This window comes from Pipistrellus hanaki, assembly GCF_964339955.1.
Source record: "Pipistrellus hanaki genome assembly, chromosome: 1".
In the NCBI taxonomy this organism is placed as follows: domain Eukaryota; kingdom Metazoa; phylum Chordata; class Mammalia; order Chiroptera; family Vespertilionidae; genus Pipistrellus; species Pipistrellus hanaki.
The window spans coordinates 56,030,855-56,053,632 of record NC_140503.1 but is presented as its reverse complement, the minus strand read 5'-3'; the positions used below and the strand labels follow the sequence as shown (position 1 = coordinate 56,053,632).

The 22,778-nt window shown below is 40.6% G+C and overlaps 1 protein-coding gene across 2 annotated transcripts in view; it reads right to left on the bottom strand.

Annotated features, from left to right (window-relative positions):
- Nucleotides 1-6,269: 6,269 nt before the first annotated feature.
- CEP152 (centrosomal protein 152) overlaps nt 6,270-22,778 on the bottom strand; it is an 85,886-nt gene continuing 69,377 nt past the window's right edge. For both annotated transcript variants that reach the window (XM_084884789.1, XM_084884788.1), the window contains 7 exons: nt 18,950-19,064; nt 15,894-16,061; nt 14,489-14,585; nt 12,918-13,021; nt 10,712-10,868; nt 10,370-10,473; nt 6,270-7,593 (listed from right to left, as the gene is read on the bottom strand). In XM_084884789.1, the coding sequence (XP_084740915.1) occupies nt 6,566-7,593; nt 10,370-10,473; nt 10,712-10,868; nt 12,918-13,021; nt 14,489-14,585; nt 15,894-16,061; nt 18,950-19,064 (1,773 nt within the window). In that variant the 3' untranslated portion in view covers nt 6,270-6,565. The remainder of the gene's footprint in view (nt 7,594-10,369; nt 10,474-10,711; nt 10,869-12,917; nt 13,022-14,488; nt 14,586-15,893; nt 16,062-18,949; nt 19,065-22,778) is intronic.

Sequence of the window (22,778 nt, the reverse complement as noted above, 5' to 3'; positions counted from 1 at the left end):
CTATAGGCATTATGCATAATGTGATCATGCATAAAGTGGGTTCACTCTATCTCCTTATACAAACGAACTATGACTCTAGGAAGCACCGGAGGAGAATTTGGTCAGTATACTATGTACACAATATGATTAATAAAATTGTGAAATCAAACTTATTCTGAGAAAACAAAATCTTTCCAACAAGGACTATGCCTGAATCCAAGCAAGATACTTTTAAAAACCACATTTTTTTGTTGGTTCTATTTGACTTACTCATCAGACATTTCTAAGAGCACAAGATTTAACAGGTATACCAGTTAATAATGTGGATTTTTTTCAATAGATGGAGTTACACATATGTTTATATGCGATTTGATATGTATCCTATTTTGTTGTATTGACAGCAAGCTTCAAAATTTCATGTCAAATTTTCTGAAGGTGTTAACATCACAGATATTTTTACGCTTAAAAATGTCAAATTTCATGCCCAAAAATGAGCATTTGCAGGAAGTTTTAATTTATTACTTTATTTTGGAGAAAAGTGCTGCTGAAAGTTATCATATACTTCAGAAAGCTATGGTGAACCTGCTCCATCTCAAGATACTTGTGAGCTCTATTTTTTTGTGTTTTTTTTCTCTCCAGATTTTTAAAAATTATTTTATTGATTACGGTATTACATGTGTCCTCATTCCCCCCCCCCAATACTTCCCCCAACCCCCTTACTCATACCCTCACCCCCCTATTGTCTGTGTCCATTGGTTAGGCATATATGCATGCATACAAGTCCTTTGGTTGATCTCTCGCCCTTACCCCACCCTCCCCTACCTTCCCTCTGAGGTTTGACCGTCTGATCAATGCTTCTGTGTCTCTGGATCTGTTTCTGTCCATCAGGAGAGTATTATACTAAATGAAATAAGCCAGTCAGAGAAAGATAAATATCACAAAAAAAAAAAAAAAAAAAAAAAGCGCTGGTTTAAATGCTTTAAAAGTGATGATTTCCATGTGAAAGACAAAGAATATCCAGGTCAACTGATAAAGTTTGAAGATCAATGATTACAGGCATTATTGGATGAAGATGTGTGTCAAACTCAAAAACAACTTGCAGAAAGACTAAACGTTGCTCAGCAAACAATTTCCGAATGTTTACAAGCAATGGGGAAGATTTTAAAGGAAGTAAAATAGGTGCCACATCAACTAAAAGAAATGGGAAACCGAAAAGTCATCAGTAAAATGTTGCTTCAATGGCAAAACAAGGAAGTCTTTTTTGCATCGAATTGTGACTGGCGATGAAAAGTGGATTTATTTTGAGAATCCCAAATGCACAAAATCATGGGTTGATCCAGATCAATCATCAACATCAATTGCAAGGCCAAATCGCTTTTGAAAGAAGACAATGCTCTGCATTTGGTGAGGTCAGGAAGGTGTGGTGTATTATGAGCTTATAAAACCAGCTGATTATTACCAACAACAAATAATCAATTTAAACCATGCTTTGATGGTAAAACTAGAATGGGCCAGAAGACACGGCAAAGTAATTTTACTTCATGATGACACACCATCACACACTTCAAAACCAATTAAAGACACATTAAAAGATCTTGCCTGGGAAGTATTAACCCATCTGCCATATTCACCAGACCTTGCTCCTTCAGATTACCACTTTTTCCGATCAATGGCACACGCACTTTCTGGGCAGCACTTCAAAACATACGAAAAAGTGGAAATTGGGTCTTTGAATGGTTTGCCTCAAAACAAGAAAAATTCTATTGGGATGGTATCCACAAATTACCTGAAAGATGGGGAAGTGTATAGCTAGTAATGGACATTACTTTGAATGAAGAAGCACTTTTGATGTTTCTTTTGAAATTATTGTGTTTCGATGACAAAAATCCGCATTATTAACCAATACATGTAGTAACTCAATCTGAGTTTTCATATTATTGTTGAACTTTATGAAAGAATTCCTTCAGTTTATGCTCCTTTTGCAAATGAAGTTTCTCTTTAATGTATTACTATTCTGATTTCCAATTAATTTCCTGTTCTGGTCCTTAAGGAAAAATGTTGTTATAATAATATCAAGAAGCTTTAGAATGGCGTATTTACTGCTAGGAAATTTCTAAATGTCTTTTATTTTTTCTTTTTAGATGAACCATATTGGTTGAATTTTAAGATTACAAAAGATGATTCTAGTATATTATAGATTTTCCAGTTGTGTTTGTAAATTCTGAGTTGCAACACAACCTCCACATGTCATATTCCATAAATCTCCACTAAAGAGTAAGATCTTTCTTTTCCCCTATATTCTACCAAGAAGGCAAGTTAAAAGGATTTCACATGTGGAAAAGCCTGCTGAACTCATTTTCCTTCTCAGGAGCAGTGGAAGGAGAGGAAAAAGGAAAGAACTCCCCTTTTAAAGTGAATTCCAGCTCACCTAAAGCCAAGCCAAATAGACAGGATAGGGATTAAGACCATGGGCTCTGAAGGGGGGGGGGGGGGGGGAGACGTCGGTGAAATTGGTTCCTTAGTTGTGGCAAATACATCACAGTGATGTAAGATGCTAACAATAGGGGAGTCTGGGTGAGATACATTTGGAGGCTCTCTGTAATATCTTCTAACTCTTTTGTAAACCTAGTACTATTTTAAGTGAAACGTTTATTTAAAAAAAGAAAAGAAAAGAAAAAAAGACCTGGGTGTGATTTCTGGCTCTGCCCAAGTAGTGTTAGCTGTGTTAGCTTTGAGCAAATTATTTAACCCCTCTAAGCCTCAATTTCATTCATCCAAAAAGTGTCATATGGAGCCTGCTTCAAAGACTGCTGTGTGTATTAAATGAGCTAATGAAGTACTTGGCACAATGCTCTGCCTGCAGTGAAGTGTCTGTAAATTAGTTCTAACATGTGTGTGTGGCCACCAAAGCACCAGGCGTTGTCGTAGTGAACGGAAGGTACGTCCAGTTAAATTCACCAGGTCCCATGTTCTTCCTGACTTCCCAGTCTCTGTTGATGAACAGCACAGTGATCTTCACAATCATTCCAGTCCTCATCCTCTTCGGATGCTGCTTCTGCTCCGGACCTTGTATTCAGTCAGGCGGCAGGTCCTGTTCAGCTCAGAGCTGTGATATTCTCCTTCTTTCCTACCATTGCCACCCTGGCTCTGGCCTTGTTCCTGCCTAACTGACCCAGGACACTGCCCTCCTGGCTTCCCTGCCTGCTTCCCCTGATCAGCATGGGAAGCCCCCCTGCAGCATTGTCTCACTTGAAAGGAGAAATTTTCACATTTTTTATAATTAACAGAATAGGCACAAATCAGCAAAGCTATCACAGACTTGAACACCACTATCAACCAATGACTTGATCTGACCTTTTTTCTTTTTTTTTTTTAATCCTCACCCAACCACATTTTTCTATTGATTTTTATAGAGAGTGGAAGAAAAAGGGAAAGACAGAGAGAAACACCAATGTGAGAGAAACACATCCACATCGATTGGTGGCCTCCTGCACAGGCCCAGGCCAGGGAGGAGTCTGCAACCGAGGTACATGCCCTTGACCAGAATCAAACCCAGGACCCTTCAGTCTGCAGGCCGATGCTCTATCTACTGAGCCAAACCACTAGGGCCTAATTAACAGTTTTTAATACTCCATCAAACAAGAGTATACTATACATATGCTTCTCAGATGTAACCATTCTCCAAGATAAACTAAATACCAGGCCATAAAACAAGTCTCAAGAAATGTAAAGGGATTTAAATCATTCAAAGTATATTCTCCAATGACAAAAAAATAAACAGGAAATTTTGAAAATCCTTAATACTTAGAAATAAAGTTATATATATCTATATAATCCATGGGTCAAATAAATCACAAGGGAAATTAGAAAATATTTTGAACTAAATGGAAAAAAAAAAAAAAAGCACAACATATCAAAATTTACATGACTTAAATAGTACTTAGAGGTTTAAATAGCTATAGTAGCCGAAACCGGTTTGGCTCAGTGGATAGAGCATCGGCCTGCCGACTGAAAGGTCCCAGGTTCGATTCCGGTCAAGGGCATGTACATTGGTTGCGGGCACATCCCTGGTAGGGGTTGTGCAGGAGGCAGCTGGTCGACGTTTTTCTCTCATCGACGTTTCTGGCTCTCTATCTCTCTCCCTTCCTCTCTGTAAAAAATCAATAAAATATATATTTTTTAAAAACGTAAATAGCTATAGTAGAAAAGGTATCACATCAATACTCTAAGCTTCCATTTTAAGGACAAATAAGAGTAAATTAAACCTAAAGCAAGTATTAGAAAGAAAATAATGATCAAAGGGGAGAAAAATCAATTAAATAGGAAATAGAAAAATAGCAGGGGGATGGGTGTGTCAAAGAAATCAAAATTTCACATAGTAATCTATCCAGTATTTAACAAATAATACCAATTCTATACAAATTCTTTCAGAAATCAGAGGCAGGAAAACACCCTCCAACCCATTCTATGAGACCAGTATTGCCTTTTTACCAAAGCAAGACAAAATTATCACAAGAAAACTAGAGACTGACACCCTTTGTGAGCATACACATGGAAGTCCCTAACACAATATTAGCAAACAGAACCCAGCAACACATAAAAAAGATTAAACACTATGATGAAGCTAAATGTATGTGACAGTGTCATCCATGGAGCTCCTGTGTCCTTTCTGTTCTGACTTCATCCTTCAGATGCAAATCACTGTGCTGGTTTGGCTGTGCAGTCCCTTCATTTGCACAGCTGTCTGTGCATACCTTCCTTGGTGGTTGTGTGTAAGGTGTTTGAAATAAAGTTACTTAATCCTATTGAATAGAATGAAATATGGGTATAAAAAATTAAGTTGAGCCAACACCGGTTTGGCTCAATGGATAGAGCGTTGGTCTGCGAACTGAAAGGTCCCGGGTTCGATTCCGGTCAAGGGCATGTGCCTTGGTTGTGGGCACATCCCCAGTAGGGGGTGTGCAAGAGGCAGCTGATCAATGATTCTCTTTCATTGATGTTTCTAACTCTCTATCCCTCTCTCTTCCTCTCTGTAAAATATCAATAAAATATTTTTTAAAAATTAAGTTGAAATTATGATATCAAAAGAGATCAGACACCATAAAAGAAGCAGAAAGCATGATCTCCAATGTCAATCTTGATGCTGAGGATGTCAATACCTGACAAGGTTTTACAACAAACAAAAGATGAAAAGGTAGGTGAGCAATGAGCTAGAATTCTCAGTTCAGTTACACACAGGGCTTCAATGGATCAATCACCAGCCAGACCCACAAATTCAGATGGTTTAGGAGTTTTCCTAGAGTCAGAAATTCCAGCCAAACTATTAGACAAGGGACACTGATCCTTGGGAACAGAAGTGAGACTTGGAAGAGATGCCGTGTTCCTACCCCTAACTGCCTGTCAACACAGCACTGAAATCCCGGCTAGTTTTCAGGCTTCTCCCTCTACATCCGCTCAGCAGTTGAGATGACATAGCTTTCCAAACTCCAGAAGGTTCCGTTCCAGGTTCTTGCTTTTAAAGATGATTCACAGCAGGAGGAGGATGCATTTGCCACCCATCCCACCAACACCCATGTTAGCCTGGTTCTGGGTGGAAACTATAGTGAATATCCTGTCCAGAACATGGTGGAGGGTGAGAGGTTTGAGAGAAGCACCTGCATACACCTAACACCTTCATACGCAGCTCTAAGAATCTGCAAAACAATCTCTCTAAAAACAATAGTATTCAGGTGGTCATTCATTTCTGCATGGTTTAAAGTTATGACCTTTGACACATAGCATTAATAACTTAGCCAATTTCTATTCTATAAATAAACATAAAAATCTAATAGCTAAAAATTATTTGCTACATCAGAAGGCCTATCATTTCCTTTTTTTAAAAAAGTGGTATTTTAACTAAAAGCAAGACTAAGAAACCAAAAAGGAGACAAAGAAAGTCTCTGGATGTCCTAGGAGACATGAAATAATGCGAATGCCAAGTAAAAAATGTATACTATTATTCTAAACAATAAAACCAGGACACTGCTACATATTTTGTGGCGATCCTTACAAAACCTCTTCTACAAGTTGAAAGCAAGAATAGATATTTTGAGAAGATACGTCCAGGAAAGGTATGTGTAGAGTGAGTATATAGCCTCATTAAATATTGCCAATTTTAAAAACTGAATTTGGCTGATCATACACACAGATCATCGAAGTTTACATTTTTTTTTCCTAGATGAATTTCAAACACAAAGTCAATATAACATTTCTATATCACGAGCTCCAAAATAATTCGTAACAACTCTATATATCGACCATATGCAAGTTTTATTTAAATAATTTAACAGTGCCCAGATAGCTAATTTATAAGTATAAAAAAATAGATGGTTTAGCAATCAAATATAAACACCACACGGAAACAGATTACACAGACACTATCAGGCCTTTGGGAGATTAAGGCGACATTAATATCTCAAGTACTTTTATGGGAATACTTTACTCATAGCATAGATGTTATGAAAACATCTCCAAATATTTTTCAGTGTGAAGTCTTCCCTTCCAGTTTTCTTGTCAATATACTCTTCTTAAATACTGTACAACAATTTCAGTCAAGATTGACGAAGGGGCTGTCAAAGCCGCTGTCCTGCTGGCTGGACGGAGGAGCCACCGGCCTCCTCGCAGGCTGCCGCTGCTCCGCGCCGCCCAGCTTTCTGAAATCCGACCCATCAGCCTTAGGAGGGGCTGGGTGTCCAGGAGTCAGGCTGACCTTCCCCGGCTGGGGACACAAGGCTTCTTCGAACAGGCCTGGGATGCGACCGGTCCGACATTTCATCGGCTGAGAATGCTTAGGATGTCTCTCTTTATGGGAAAGGCAATCGGCTGTGAAGATCTGCTTGAAATGCCCAGCCTCGGAGAGCACATCCAGGGTCTCTCCGCGGAGGAGGGACGCCTCCCGGCCGCCGCAGGACGGGGTGGCACCGCAGGGCAGGGTGGCACCACTGGACCAACTTTCCAGGGAGGCGCCCGGGTCTGTGCCGTCCTGGACCGGAGCTTCCTGCACCCCCTGGTGCTCCCTCTTCTCCATCGTGGCGTCCTCACCTTCACGGAGGGGGACACGCGTGTACACATGGAAGCCCGGTCTCTCATGGGGACTCCAACAGGCTGCGTGTGCAGATCCGGGTTCGGAGGGACCGGGGCCATGTCTCGAGGAGGATTTGCTCCCGAAGGGGCCTCCGGGGAAGGGGTACTCGGCTGCATGCGGACAGTGTTCCGGGACGAAGCCGGCGTCACCCGGGAGGTCCTTCTGGTGCAGCCCGAAGCCCCCTCCGCCTTCCCAAGGAGAGAACGCGGGGGAGACGGTCCGTGGCGCCCCGTCCAGATGCTTGCGGTCCTCACCCTGGGAGTCCGGATGCGACCCTTTGGGACCCGCGCGCTCTGGGTCCCCGAGCTCCGCCTCCGCCAGCCGCCTCCGCAGGTCGCAGGCAGCCCTCCCCTTGGGGACCGGGTCGCACAAACTTCTGGGGAGAGTTTTCATACCGTTTGCTTTGCTTTCTGTGTGGCCCGGGAGAGTCTGCTTCACGTCATGACTTTTTGATTTTTCAACACCAATGACCTCTGAAGTCGGGGGCAGTGCTGCAAGATACAAGAAAACGCAAAATTAGCGGAACGTAAAAGTCGGAGAAAATTAACATTGAAAGAGAGGGGCAGAAACTGCATTTTTATGTATTCCCAAAGAAGGCGTATTTATTTTAACCACTCTCAAAAATACATCAATGTCAACATGTTAAAATCCTTTTTTTTACAGCCCAAACCAGTTTGGCTCAGTGGATAGAGCATCAGCCTGCAGACTGAAGGGTCCCAGGTATGTTGGTTGCGGGCACATCTCCAGTGGGGGGTGTGCACGAGGCAGCTGATCGATGTTTCTCTCTCATAGATGTTTTCTATCCCTCTCTCTTCCTCTCTGTAAAAACTCAGTAAAAAAAAAAAAAAAATATATATATATATATATATATATATATATATAAAATTTTTTTTAAATCTTCTTTTATATTTTATATATATCCATTAGAAAAAGGCAGGCAATTTTTGTTATTGAAATCTGATACATTACTATTGCTACCCACCGGGTCTATTATTTTCTGCAACAGATGTTATGGCATTTTAAGAGCCAATTACCACGTTTCCAGTCCTGTTCTGATAGGGAGTTTCTGGTGAAGAAAATTGACTGGAAGAACCCCACTGCCCAACACTTATGCCATCCCCTCCCCACCACCACACACACACACACACACACACACACACACACACAGCACAAACTAGTCGGAGTCTCTCATTTAATCAGCGAAGGCGTTAAATCTGACCTGAGGCAAAGGAGCCACAGGGCACAGCATCAGAGGCCGCCAGCCTCAGAAGAGTCCAGCATGGTCCCCTCAGGCCCTGAAAGGGGCTGTGACTGGGAGGGGACACTGTTTGCACACTGTTGCTCCAAACCCAGACAAATCTTTTCTTATTATATGCCACTGCCCTTTTCTACCCAAGGTTCACGTTACCATCCCAAAATGTACCCAAATAATCACACCTACCAACATCAGACTCAGCTTCCTCAACAATTTCTGCCTGAAGCTTCCCAGAGTCCAAATCCGCCCCCCTGCCACCCATGTGGAATTTATATAGTAGAAAAAGAAACCATTTATATAGCTTCTTGGAAGGCAACTCCTTTATCATGACCTTTGATTCCTTTTAATGCTAGAACTCTGTAATTTACCTAACATTGCATTTAATTCTATAATTTTTCTAATATCAGCACTGCATTTACTAGGTATGTCACCCTCCATCCCTTTACTTTGAATTTTAAATGTTCTTCCTTGAAAAGGACATATGTCTGGATTTTTAAAAAACTATTTGCAAGCTGTGGTCTCTTAGTGAGTTTAAGCTATTCACATTTGGTGTGATTGCTGATATTTCAACCAATTATTGTTTCCTACTTACCCATGCTTACTAGTTGTCTTTTTCCTCTTCTTGATTTTGTGAGATTAAAAACATCTCCTTCCAAGTTTTTCCCCTAGCAGTTTGAAAGTTACATACTCTATTTCTATTTTTCTATTAGTTATCCTTCAATTTCAATACACATACTTAAACCTATATTTTTCTAGCAATGGCTAGAATTACCAGTATCTATATCCTCTCCTTAAAAATAATAAAAATCTTAGCATACTGTTAGTTTCCGCTATAACCTTCTCTTACATTTTTCTGAGAATACTATACTTTTCTAACATTCTCAGATCCTGCTGTTTTGTTCTATGAATTCTATTTCCTTAGGTATAAGTTCTGTTTTTTTGTTTTGAGTTTGGTGCCTTTTTTCATGGTACTGGCTTTCTATGAATATGGGATGGCTTACCTTTTGCTGTTGGCTCAAAGGAGTTGGGAATGGAATGGGAAGAAATGAGCTGCAGGGTAGAAAGACCTAAAACCTGGTACCCTGGCCCTGGCTGGTTGGAGCACTGTTCTCTACACCGAAAGGTTGCAATTTGATTCCTAGTCAGGGCATATACCTAGGTCATGGGTTTGATCCCCAATAGGAGTGCATTTGGAAGGCAACTGATCAATGGTTCTCTCTCACATCAATGTTTCTCTCTTTCTCTCTCTCTTCTTCTCTCTCAAATCAATAAACATATCCACTATTAAAACATTAAATTAAAACATTAAATTAAAAAGTACAAAAGCTGGTCCCCTGAGTATGTGGGCTCCCACCCTGCGCCTTGGTGTGGTGGCCACCCAGAACGCTGCCCGGGTTCCAGGCCCTTCTTCCTGTTGCTCTGGCCCAGCCCAGCCCAATACTGGGGTTGGAGAAGGAAGAGAAGAAAGAAAGAGGGTGCCCCCTCCTGGCTCCTGCTGTCCTAGAACCCCCACGGGCTTTCTGGTTGGGATCACCCAGGCTTACTTCTCCTGCAACACAACCACCTCCGCCTGCGGGACAGTCTGACACTGCTCCTATGGCGGCTGGCAGCTCTGGCAGTTCTGAACTGAGGCTCTCTCCTCAGTCTTCTCCTGTCTTCTTTCTTTTAAGATTTCTCATGGCTTCCGGCCTACCCATCACACTTTTCTAAGCCCAGTTATTATTTCTTCTTTATAGTTGCTGTTTACAATCTTTTCTATCATTTCTAGGGATGGAAGCAGCAACAAGAAGCGGATGGGTTTGCTGAGTCTGCCTACTTGAGCTGGAAACAACACTGTTTTGCACATTTCCAGTTTAAGTAAAAAACACAAAGAAGTTAATAAATTACCTCTCAATCTCTACATTACCTGTTGTGTGGGTTTTTTGTTTGTTTTTTTTCATTTGAAAAATATTAAGTATCAAAAGGGAAAAAAAAGAGTGAGAAAACCCCTCAAGTGACTCATGTTGACATACCTGATGCTGTGGTTTTGCTCTGGGATCTGTTTGCAATAGGCGTTTCCAGCAGCTTTGCCATTGTAGCAAGTTTGCTAGCAGCATTCATAATCTTTTTCTCAGCTCTGTGGGAATTCCAGAACATTAAATTAATATAGTTTAAAGGAAAAAATGAGTTTCCTTCACCCCAGGGCTTCTGTTTTCCTATTAGCTCTGCCAACATTAGGGCAGCACAGCCTTTGGGCCTCTCTTAACCCACAATGGCTGATCACGTAGAAACAGTTAACAGCGTGATTAAGCAAAATGCTTAGGAAACAACATGCGTCATGGCACTCTAAGGACATGATGTTTGTTTAAACTTACCCCTCCTGTTTCCCATTATCCTGCAGGATCTGCTGAAGGCAGGTCAAATAGTACGTGCGCATCTTACGGATGGTTTCTTGACGTTCTCGCAACACCTCTGCCTTGACCATTTCCGCAGCTCTCTCCTTACTCTCCCGGATGTACCGCAGCATGTCACCTGCGGGAAGGGGTGGAGGATGTGTGTGTGCGTGTGTGTGCAAGCGCAGAGAAATCCCCACAGTAGCACGTTTGTTACCAATTCTTTAAAAACAAGAGAGGCAGACTTCAGACCAATATTCTAAGAGATGAACTGATTACAGGTATAATTTAAATGCTACTTTTCCACAGTCACTGAAATGGAATATTTCCGATGACTATTTTGGTAGACTCAAAGGCTAAGAAATCTAAAAGTCTTTCCAGAATGATGACAGCCACATATGGGAAGGACACAGAGCACATTCCCCAGGGAGGCTCTGTCCTCTTCTGAAACACTGAGGTAAGAAAAAGACCATAAACACAGGGTGGGGCAAAAAGTAGGCTTACAGTTGTTCGTATGGAAAATGCAATCATTCAGAAATAATAATGCAAAGATAAACTGTCACATACAACTGCAAACCTACTTTTGCTCCACCCTTATCTATTAGGTCTCATTAAAAGAGAGAGAAAAAGAGGCAGCTGATTGATGATTCTCTCTCATCGATGTTTCTAACTCTCTATCCCTCTCTCTTCCTCTCTGAAAAATCAATAAAATATCTTTTAAAAAGAGAGAGAGAGAGAGAGAGAGAGAGAGAGAGAGAGAGAGAGAGAGAGAGAGAGAGAGAATATACAGGAAAGGGGAGCCAAAAAGGAGAAGATAGCAGATACAGAAGGAGGCAAAAGGCACTGAAGAGACTCATTCTTCTGTTTACTTGTGCTCTGAAAATCCATGTCTCATCATATATTCGATCCTTTCAGCACCGGTGAGCCTCCAACTACATGGAATCTCACCAACCACGAGAGAGAGGTGCACAGTGCTATTGCAGGGAAAGGAATGGGACTCACATTGCCTTCTGAAATTCACATTTAAAATAGTCCACAAGCTTTCGAAATCTCTTTTTATCTTTAACTGGGCACGCTTTGATTGGGAATGCCTTTAGCTAAGGTTGACTTTGTTACCAAGCCCAGGCCTGCATCCTCCATCTAGAATATCACCACCCCTGTTATATTAAGGATTCCAGAGAATTAGGAATTATATTGTTATAATTAAGAATTATAATGTTATATTAAGAATTACAGAGAACAGTAAACTTGTCCTGAAAATCACATGTTCTCTGAAAAATACTGATAGATTACTTTCCACTATCTGAAGTGGGGAAAATGAAAACAAAGTACATGTCAACAAAAAATTTCCAACTAACTTCTAAAATGTAAACACACGCACACACAAGTTATATTAAAATGTCACTTCCCAATTAATATGATTGGTAACAAAAATTGCCTGGTTTGTAGTAATAGAGCCTCTGTTAACATAAGTGGTAATAGAGAAGCAAATCCACTTAAACTGATACTAAATGGGCTTTTCAACATCTATACATGATTCTCATGATCTACCAATTATATTCGGATCTTAAGACCTGCTCCACTCCTTTTGTTAAAAATAAATGCAATATCAGGACGCAGAAATACATTTCTTCTATATAAGTGCTGGTTATTATTCTGGGACACACACATTCTATGCAATATTTACTGTAATTAAAAACCTGGAGATACCCGTGCTACTGGGAAAACATGACTGAAGAAACACTCTGTGGGGTGCGCTGCACCACCTAGGACACATTGGCAAACAAATGTGTGTCTACAACTTAGTCAAAATAATGAAAACAGGAGAACGACTCCTAACTACATCTGTCTTCCATGGTCCTTAAAAGTTGATGGTAGTAAAAAATCATTTAACACTCAGGTGACTGTTTCTTTGCTACCAGTTAAAATATTATAACATTTTTAATTTCATATCAGTGTCCAAAAAAGAAACAAGATAACCAACAATATAAAAACTCTATCCTCATATGTCACCTCCAAAAGAAATTACTTGGGCAAAATGATCCATTACTGTTTAATTAGGAAAGGTATCAAAGTTGTCCTATACAAGCTGGTAAGAGTCTAGGATAAAGTAGTTAGAAAAATTCCCCAAAATTCCTACTGCTAGTAACAAAAAGGCCCAGACCACTTGAAAAGCGTGGGGACTTACGCTTGATTTTTTTCACTGCTTTAATGTACTGCTCACGCAGCTCTTCCAAGGCCTCCTGACCGCACGGCAGGCAAGTATGTTCAATGGCCCCTTCTGACAATGACCTACACACAAACGGAAGGTTGCAAAAGCATAGGTTGTAAGTGAAAGACTTCAGTCTATACTTTCCAATAAAACAAACTGAAATGTGCTTAAAAGTTCACATAGGAGAATCTTTATTATATAGTTATTTAAAATAGGAGAAAAACAAAAACAACTGAAATGTTATTGTTACTTAAGTAAACTGTAGTACACCCACATAATGAAAATCTATGCAGCATATTATAGAGTATATGATGAGGTGGGGAAATGTTAATAAAGATTACAAAACAGCTTTTACAATATTCTCAATTTTTAAAACATGTGCACATGGTATGTGTACACAAAGGAGCCTAGATGATATAAAACAATAGGTTAAAAGAGGGTATCCCAGGGATAGGATTTTGGAAGATTGTCTTCTTTTTTTAATACTTTGTGCCACATAGTTATGCACCACTTAATGATCAGGGTAAGTTCTGGAAAAAGTGTCATAGGGCAATTTTATCATTGTGCAAGCATCGCAGAGTGACCTTCCACAAACCCAGATGGTACAGCCTACACACACGTAGGCTCTATGGCGTAGCCTATTGCTCCTAGGCTACAAGCCTGTACACCCGTCACTGTACGAAACAACATGAGATCAAATCAAGCACAAGAAATAATGATGCAGCCAGGAAACATAATAAACATAAACCAGTAACACAGTTATTATCATGACCAAAGTATTATGCACTGTACATAATTGTATGTATTATATGGTTTGTTTACACTAGCATCTCCACAAACACGTGAGTAAAGTGTTGCATTTCAACAGCTATGAGGTCACTAGGAAGAGGAATTGCTCAGCTCCATTATAATCTAATGGGGGCTACTATCATATATGAAGTCTATCATTAAGCAAAATGTTGTTACATGGCATAGGAATATATAACAATGACAATAATTGATTTTCTTTTCTTTTTTTTTTTAAATATATTTCTTTATTGATTTCAGAGAAGAAGGTAGAAGGAGAGAGAGAAACATCAATGATGAGAGAGAATCATTGATCAGCCGCCTCCTACACGCCCCCTACTGGGGATCGAGCTGGCAACCCAGGCATATGCCCTTGGCCAGAATCGAACCTGGGACCCTTCAGTCTACAGGCCGATGCTCTATCCACTGAGCCAAGCCGGCAAGGTCAGTGGTTGGCAAACTGTGGCTCGCAAAGTCACCTATGGCTCTTTGGCCTCTTAAGTGTGGCTCTTCCACAAAATACCATAGCCTGGGCGAGTCTATTTTGAAGAAGTGGTATTAGAAGAAGTTTAAGTTTAAAATTTTTGGCTCTCAAATGTCAATCGTTGTACTGTTGATATTTGGCTCTGTTGACTAATGAGTTTGCCGACCACTGGACTAGGGCAATAATTGATTTTCCTGGTATATTATCGACACGATTGATGTAAATAATTTAAAGATACCTAGAAATAAACAATTTCTTTAAAATAGTAAAAGTATACCTTGGTGGAAAGTTATGAAAGGTTTTCAGTGCTTCCAATTTATTCTTCATGTCATTGTTTTCTTCTATTAATTCTTCAACAACTTTACTGTTCTCTTCTAAAAAAGAAGTTGATAGCATATTGATCAATTAATCTTTTTTTCTCAGCCTCCTGTTCCCTTATGTTCACAACCCACATGGTTATAGAGGAAACTACAGGATTTCCAGTTGCTCCCTGTGCCATTCATTCCCTGATGAGCCCTAACCTGACCACTCCCATTCTGTTTTCTCAGCACATTTTTCTAAGTATCTGTATTTCACATTGAGGACCACATCCAGCCCCTGCTGGGCTTTAAGAGTGTGGTGATCCAATTTACTTTGTAAAAAATTGCTCTTAGCTACCTGAAGAGAACATATAAGAGGGACAAGAGTGGAAGCAGAAAGACTCAGGAAGTGACTGTGGTTGCCCACGCAAACAAGAGGTGAATGTAGAAAAAAACAAAGTAAGTCTATCCACCTGGTCTTTTATGGATGATGCAATTATTTGGAGCCCATGGATTGAGGCTTTCATTCATTCAGACATTTACTATTGTCTGGTATGTAGTGGGCACCAGGACAAGGGTGAATAAGACAAAACATTCCTTATCCTCAGGGTACTTACAGCAGTAAAAGAAAATTCCTGACCAGTTCAGGAATCTGAGCTATTTCAGATGTAAAGAATACAGGGCATGGAATGTGAGTGAGTAGTGAAAGGTAAGAGGGTGCACCCTCATAAGCTCAATAGCTTCCTTTCTTACAAGGGCAATAGGAAATGGCAGAAATGCCCCTTTTAATAATTTCCCCGAAAACACTGGGAAAAATGGACTGGAAGGCGACCAAGTCAGACCCAGGCACCTTTGTTCATGCCTTTGCCCTCTGCCTAGAATGCTGTTCTCTTTGGCAAAGACCTTCACCTTAACTCAAAACAGGAGAAAGAGTTAATGAATATCTTTTCTTCCGAGTTGGCACAAACATACTGCCTGTAGCACTCAATGCTGCAATTATTGATTTTTTTTTTTTCAATTCTCCTCACTTGATAAGAAGCTTCTTGAAGGGAAAGAACAGTCTTGCACATCTCCATCTAAACTGGAATTCTGCCTGACGCACTTGCTGTGGTATCGATAGTGCCTACAATGCTGCCTGACACGTCATGGGCACTCAATATCTCTTTGGTCAAAAAAAGAAGAAAGGAATGTGACCTTTTCATCAGGGCTCCAATTTTCCCCTTTTGAGTTCAGTAATAATTTGGTTAGTAAAAAAAAGGTCCAAATTAGTTTACATGAACTCCCAAAGAGAATCAGTGCCTGTTAACTGAAATGTCACATCTGAACATTTCAACAAGGATCAGAGAGATTTCCACTGGTAGCAGTGCTACCTTAAATGCCTACCTCCGATTTTTTCCACTACCGCTTTGTGCTTCCTTTCTAAATGCTGAAGATGCCTGCAGCATTTCTCCAGCTTTCTTTTCAGATCTTGACATTCCTGCTTTGCCTTTTCAAGCTCTTGGAAGCTGTGTCCACAGCAAGAACCTTTAATTTCAGGGATCTTTTTCTTATCTGCAAAAATTAAATAGTAGCAAACCTTTATATCAATTTAGACTAAGAACTACAAGGGAGAGTTTGAGGGAAGGAGGGAAGGACGGAGAGGGGAGGAGGGAAAAAGGAGAACAAATGACATAACTAAAAGGCCTAGGGGTCTTCAAACTACGGCCCGCGGGCCACATGCAGCCCCCAGGGGAGTCTGATCCTGCCCGCCAGGTTTTTTGGGCAGTGAGCGCAGCCAAGGTGTTACAGTAGGAATTAGTAGTTCATATAGTCCGGCCCTCCAGCTCTCTGAGGGACCGTGATCTGGCCCCCACTTTAAAAAGTTTGAAGACCCCTGAGCTACAGTATAACTAGGAAAAGTATGATGCTTAAGGGAAAGACCTGGGTTTAAGTCCTATTTCCACTATTTACTGGCTGTGTGACTCGGAGAATATTACTTCACTTCTCTGAGACTTAGTATTTAAATGTGCAAAATTGAATAAAACCATCTATTTTAAATTGCTATGAAAAATAATGCTCAGACTTTAGTATTGAATATCATTCCCCATTAAAAAGGACCTGAAATCTTCAAGAAATGGCTGACTCTAGTACTGGGAGCAGGTATATACAAGATGAGGCTAGAGTATTTTGCTATACCAGAAAGTAAGAAATTACTCAAATATATAGCATGTCACGAGGACATGAGAGCCAATTTGAAGAGGCTCCATTAGCTGAATTTGAACACCAAATATAATAATGAATTATAAAATATATTTTAGCCCAGCTGGTGTAGCTCAACGGTTGAGCATCAACCCAGGAACCAAGAGGTCACCTGGCACATGCCCAGGTTGTAGGTCCATTCACAGTATGGGGCATGCAGGAGGCAGCTAATTGATGATGGTCCTCTCTCATCAATATTTCTATCTCTCTCCCTTCCTCTCTCTCTAAAAAGTCAATAAAACATTTTTAAAATATATATGTTTTTAAAAATATGAATTCATGATTCATACCAGTAATCCTACCAAAAATGGAATAGATGGATGGTGGATGGATGGATGGATGGATGGATGGATGGATAGATGGACGGACAGATAGGTAGGCAAGTTGGTAAGTAGATAAGCAGATGGACGGGTTGACAGACAAATAAACAAATATATAAATAACTACACAAACTGGAGGGGAGCAGTCTTTAACAATATTGGTAATGTTCTATTTCTTAAGTCTTAAAGTCGGTTCCTGGTTGTCAGCCCTCATTACTTATAGAAGCATTACATGTACTTTTTGTATGGTGTCAAGTATTTAATAATTAATGTTTAAATTACTCTTAAAAATAATGAGATGTTAGAAGACTATAACCAAACAGTCAACAGGAGCACTCTGGGAGAGGGATGTAAAGGACTTTATCTCTTACTATATGTTTTGGATTATTTAAGCCTTTCTAATGAATTTGTTAATGTGTTTGTTTTTAGGGGAAAAGACTGAAGAAAGAAAAATAAATTTGTTTATAGTCTGATTTGACTTAGGCCAATTTCTCTCATATTGGCAGGATTTCCCAAAGCCAAACTACTCATTTCACACACAAAAATATGATTCTCAGGCCATTCCAAATATAACAACAGACATATAATGACACTGAAAAATAAGAAGCAAGATATAAATTAAGGTGGTATTACCATGCACCTAATTAGCAATTAGATATTCTCAACCATCTAGAACCTTGAAGTAAGAGGAAAAGATCTAGGCACAATGAGAAAAAAGATCTGTTGACTGACTTCTTAGGCAAGGCAAAGGTTCTCTAAGGTTCCTGGTAATACTGCCTACTGAATTAGAAACGTGTGGAAACTAAGGTTATTGGCTTAGTACGTATGATTTGCTCTGGCAATTCTTAGTTCTTCTCAGGTTACAGAGAGAGTGTGCATGTGTTGTGTGTGTGTGTGTGTGTGTGTGTGTGTGTGTGTGTGTGTGTGTTTGGGGGGGGGGGGCAGGGGGAGGAGCAGGCTGCAAGGAGTCAATCTCCTATAAGGGATGAAAGCTACTAAAAGACATGCCAAGCCTAGCTCCAAAGCTCAGTGAATATAAGCCCTGTGACCTCTGAAAACTTCAAGGGGCTGCAGTACAGCACATTAATTCTTTTTCATAATGACAATTCTAAGTCATTAAGGAAAAGTCAAACTGTCAATTCTCAAGAAAAGCAAATTCTGTGTCATTCACTCTGTGTTGGGGAGGAAGAGATAAAAACACTGGCCCTGCCCACAAGAAACTCACAAATAAATCAGCAAAATCCTAATCAGGAACATTTCCATTAAAAAAATGGTTGAGCCCTAGCTGCTTTGGCTTAGTGAATAGAGTGTTGGCCTGTGGACTGAAGAGTCCTGGGGTCGATTCCAATCAAGGGCACATGTGCAGGCTCGATCCCCAACAGGGGTGGGAGGGGAGGGCTGCAGGAGGCAGCCAGTCAATGATTCTCTCTCATCACTGATGTTTCTACCTCTCCCTCTCTGAAATCAATAAAAATATATTTTTAAAAAAGAAAAAAATGGTTAAAATAAACCAGTAATGTGAATGAAAAACTATCCAGTATTTGTCAATGTTCTTATGTGAAAACCTTGATTTCTCAATAAAGACAGGGAATAAAAAAACATGAAAGTGCCATTAAAATTCTCATTATTCTCCTTCTGAACAGAATCACTTCTGAATGGAGGGGAAGCCATGAAAAATAGATGTAAGAGGGCCTACGGCAACTTTGTCTTCTAAATGCAAAATGAAATTTAGGGGGAGGTCACAGATCAAGTAGGAGTAACATTACACATTTGTTCACTCAAAAACTATATACATCTTTGCTCTCCTTTTATCTTCAAAGCAACCCTCTGGAACTATGGTTACGGATGTTACAAAGATCAGTAGAAATCAAACCCCATTACCAGCTTCTGCTTCTGTTTGTTTTGAGGCCGAGGTCTGAGCATGGTGTCCAGACGTGGGTGCAGGAAGGTCAATGAGGGTTCCAAAGTCTCCTCGCCCAGTGACACCCATGTTTCTCTGAAACAAATTAGCTTTATAGTTAATGCCTGCTAAAAGTCTTCACACAACTCTCTATTTAACATGCTAATATTAAAACACATACACATACACATCACCCTGAAACAAATCTTGCCTATACTATCACCAATATTTTTCAATTGTGTTAATGTGAATACTGTCATTACTACAAACTATCTCTCTAATTTTACAAATTAGATACAGGGATCCTCTAACTTTTTAAAGTGGGGGCCAGATCACGGTCCCTCAGAGAGCTGGAGGGCCGGACTATATGGACTACTAATTCCTACTGTAACACCTCAGCTGCGCTCACTGCCCAAAAAACCTGGCGGGCCGGATCAGACTCCTCTGCGGGCCGCATGTGGCCCGCAGGCCGTAGTTTGAAGACCCCTGAATATTATCTGGCAGAGGACTGGTAGCCAACTATGAGACAGATAGGAGATACAGATGAATTTGAAGTATTTTAATAGTTTATGGACAGACTAGGTGAAATCAAAATTGCTCTTGAAAATCCAGAACATTTTCACTGCAGCAGGAATCAAATTCATTAGAAACTACAACACTGATCTTTTGCCTTCCATGAATTAAGTAAAATAACAACAGTAAAAAAAAGTTTTTTTTTTAACTTACATAAATATGCTATGTTTCTAAATATGCTAATACATGCAGCCATTTTGAAAGGAAGGCCAGCTAAATCCCAATGTTAAAAAGAGAAACTGAGGCTCTCCTAAATGAAGCACCTTGCACAAGACCATTTCCTCACTAATATGTATTGCACACTTTCTGCATTCTAATCCAGTTACAGGCAATACAGCCACTAAATTAATTCGTGGTGAGACATTCTTTTAAGGTAGTACTTTCAGATTTTGGACAACTACTAAATCCCAAAGAATGATTTTGAGAGGGCTATCTTGTTTAATTACTTAAAACACATTATACTATTATAGTATATGCTTGATACTAGAAGCCTTTATTTTGATGATGAGAAACTCATTTAACTGACTGTCAGGAAACCTACCTAAGATGCCCACCACGAGCAGGGATCAGCAAGTAAAGAGAAGAGGCAAATTCCAAGCATTCAAGAGGACACAGATGAGGCTGAGGCCAAAAGGAGTAATAAAAGTGGAGCCCCCAGTCAATGTTCCCAGTTTCAAAAGTGGAGAAAAGCTAAGATAACAAAAAAAAAAAAATTTAGGAAGCACTTTTTGGTCTTACCTTTGATTTGACTTTGGTGGAAAGAAAAAATAGAATGCACATCCTTAAGTCTGTTTGAAATTTTTATTCCAATTGATATTTCTCTTTTCTTTTATCAACTATGAAATGTTGTGTTAATATATTTTGATATGTGCATTTCCTTGAACACTTGATTTTTAATTCATTTCATCCTTTCCATTGTATTTATTTATTTATTTATTTTGTTTTTAAACATTTTTATTGATTTCAGAGAGGAAGGAAGATAGAGGAGAGACACAAACATCAATGATGAGAATCATTGATCAGCTGTCTTCTGCATGCCCCCTACTGGGGATCAAGCCTACAACCAGGGCATTTGCCCCTGACTGGAATCAAACCTGGGACCCTTCAGTCTGCAGGCCGATGCTCTATCCACTGACCCAAACCAACTAAGGCCATCCTTTCCATTTTAAAAAAAACCCTTTGATCATCTAAATTATTTTTAATGAGGCTTATTTAATATATACCTGTTGATCAGTGTTCCTATTTTACTTTTCATGAACAGCTCTAAAAACTATAAATCACCAATCACAGCTCTTCACATTTATGGCACCTATACTGCAAATTTATAATCACTGCTTTACCTCAAGGTTCTGAAATGAGTTAGCTTTAAAAGAGCAAAAGTCATTATTACTCTGTGACAAACGCCAGATTAGGCATTTCAAAGCCACCCTTTTCTTGGGAATGGAATCTGATCCCACCCAACTAAAGCCGCAAAAGTCTAAGTTCTTAGCCAAATTACGTGATTCTGTCTCCAGAGACATGTTAGCCACATTGAGTCATACAAATGATCTTACACTGTTTGCACAATTATAAGCCCTATAAAGAGACCCCGGGTTTGATTTCATATTAATGGTAGAAGAAAGGTGTTACATTTTCTTGGGGGAAGGAGTCTCACCCAATTATTCTTAAATTAAAAGCAACTAGTAGGTAATAACATCTTTTGAAATCAGTAATTTAAAATATCAGATTTGAGCTATAGAGAGGATGGTGGCTTAAGTAAACATGGTACTCACCACCTCCCACAACCCATCAGAATTACAACTAAAATATAGAACCACCATCATTCAGAAATGCCTAAAATCTGACTGAATGAAAGGCCTCCAACTAGAAAACTTAAAGAAACCACACTGAGACTGGTAGATGGGGCAGAGGTGCAGAACGGCTGGTCCAATGCGTGTTTTCAATTGGGATGGAGATCTTGGCTGAGAAGGCCTCCTGTGAGGAGCAAGGGGTCCCAGCTCCACATCAAAGCTGTCAGCCCAGGGTTCCAGTGCAGGGAAGAGAAGTCCCCATAACTCTGGTTTGTAAAAACCAGCAGGAATTGTGGCTAAGTGACACAGCACAGACAGAGAAGCAGGGAAATTAGCCTCTCTCTCTTCCAGAGGTCAGCAGTTCAGCAGCTGGCCAGCAGCCTGGGGTGCCTGCTGATCAGCCCCGCCTCTATGATCAGGCCCGGAGATGCTGACTGGCATAGAAAATGACCAATCAGATTCAAATCTGGGTGAACTGCAAGGAGCCAGTGGCTGCCTAGGAGGTGGAGCTTTTGATACTGACTGGCATAGAAACGGACCAATCAGAACCAAATCTGGGTCAACTGTGAGGAATCAATGGCTGCCTAGGAGGCAGAGTTTTTGACACTGAATGGCATAGAAATGGACCAATCAGAACCAAATTGGCTGGCAGAGGAGGGCAGTTAGGGGTGATCAGGCAGGCAGAGGCACTTAGGGGCAATTAGGCCTGCAGGGAAGGGCAGTTGGGGGCGAGATCAGGCCAGCAGGGGAGGGCAGTTAGGAGCCAACAGGCCGGCAGGGGAGGGCAGTTGGGGGTGATTGGGCCAGCAGAGGAGAAGTTAGGTGTTAATCAGGCCAGCAGAGAAGCAGTTAGGGGGTGATCAGGCTGGCAGGCAGAAGCAGTTAGGGTAAGGTGACCAGACATCTTGCTTTTGGTGGGACAGTCCCGATTTTTAACAATTTGTCCCTCGTCCCATGGTGTTTTAAAAAATCGGGACTGCTTTAAAACGCCGTGGGACACAGGACAAATTGTCAAAAATCGGGACTGTCCCACCAAAAGCAGGACGTCTGGTCACCTTAGGTTAGGGGCAATCAGGCAGGCAGGCAGGCAGGCAGGCAAAAGGTTAGGAGCCAGCAATCCCAGATTGTGAGAGGGATGTCTGACAATTCCTGGGGGACTGGGTCTAAACTGGCAGTCAGACATCTCCTGAAGGGTCCCAGATTGGAGAGGGTGCAGGCTGGGCTGAGGGACACGCCCCCCCCCACCCCACCCTGCACAAATTTTGTGCACCAGGCCTCTAGTAGTAAAAGAATTAAAAATATCAACTGGAGCCTGGCTGGTATGACTCAGTAGTTTAGTGTTGACCTATGCACCCGGAAATCATTGGTTTGATTCCTGGTCAGGGCGACATCCCCATGTTGCAAGCTCAAACCCCAGTGGGGTGCATGCAGGAGACAGCCAATCAAT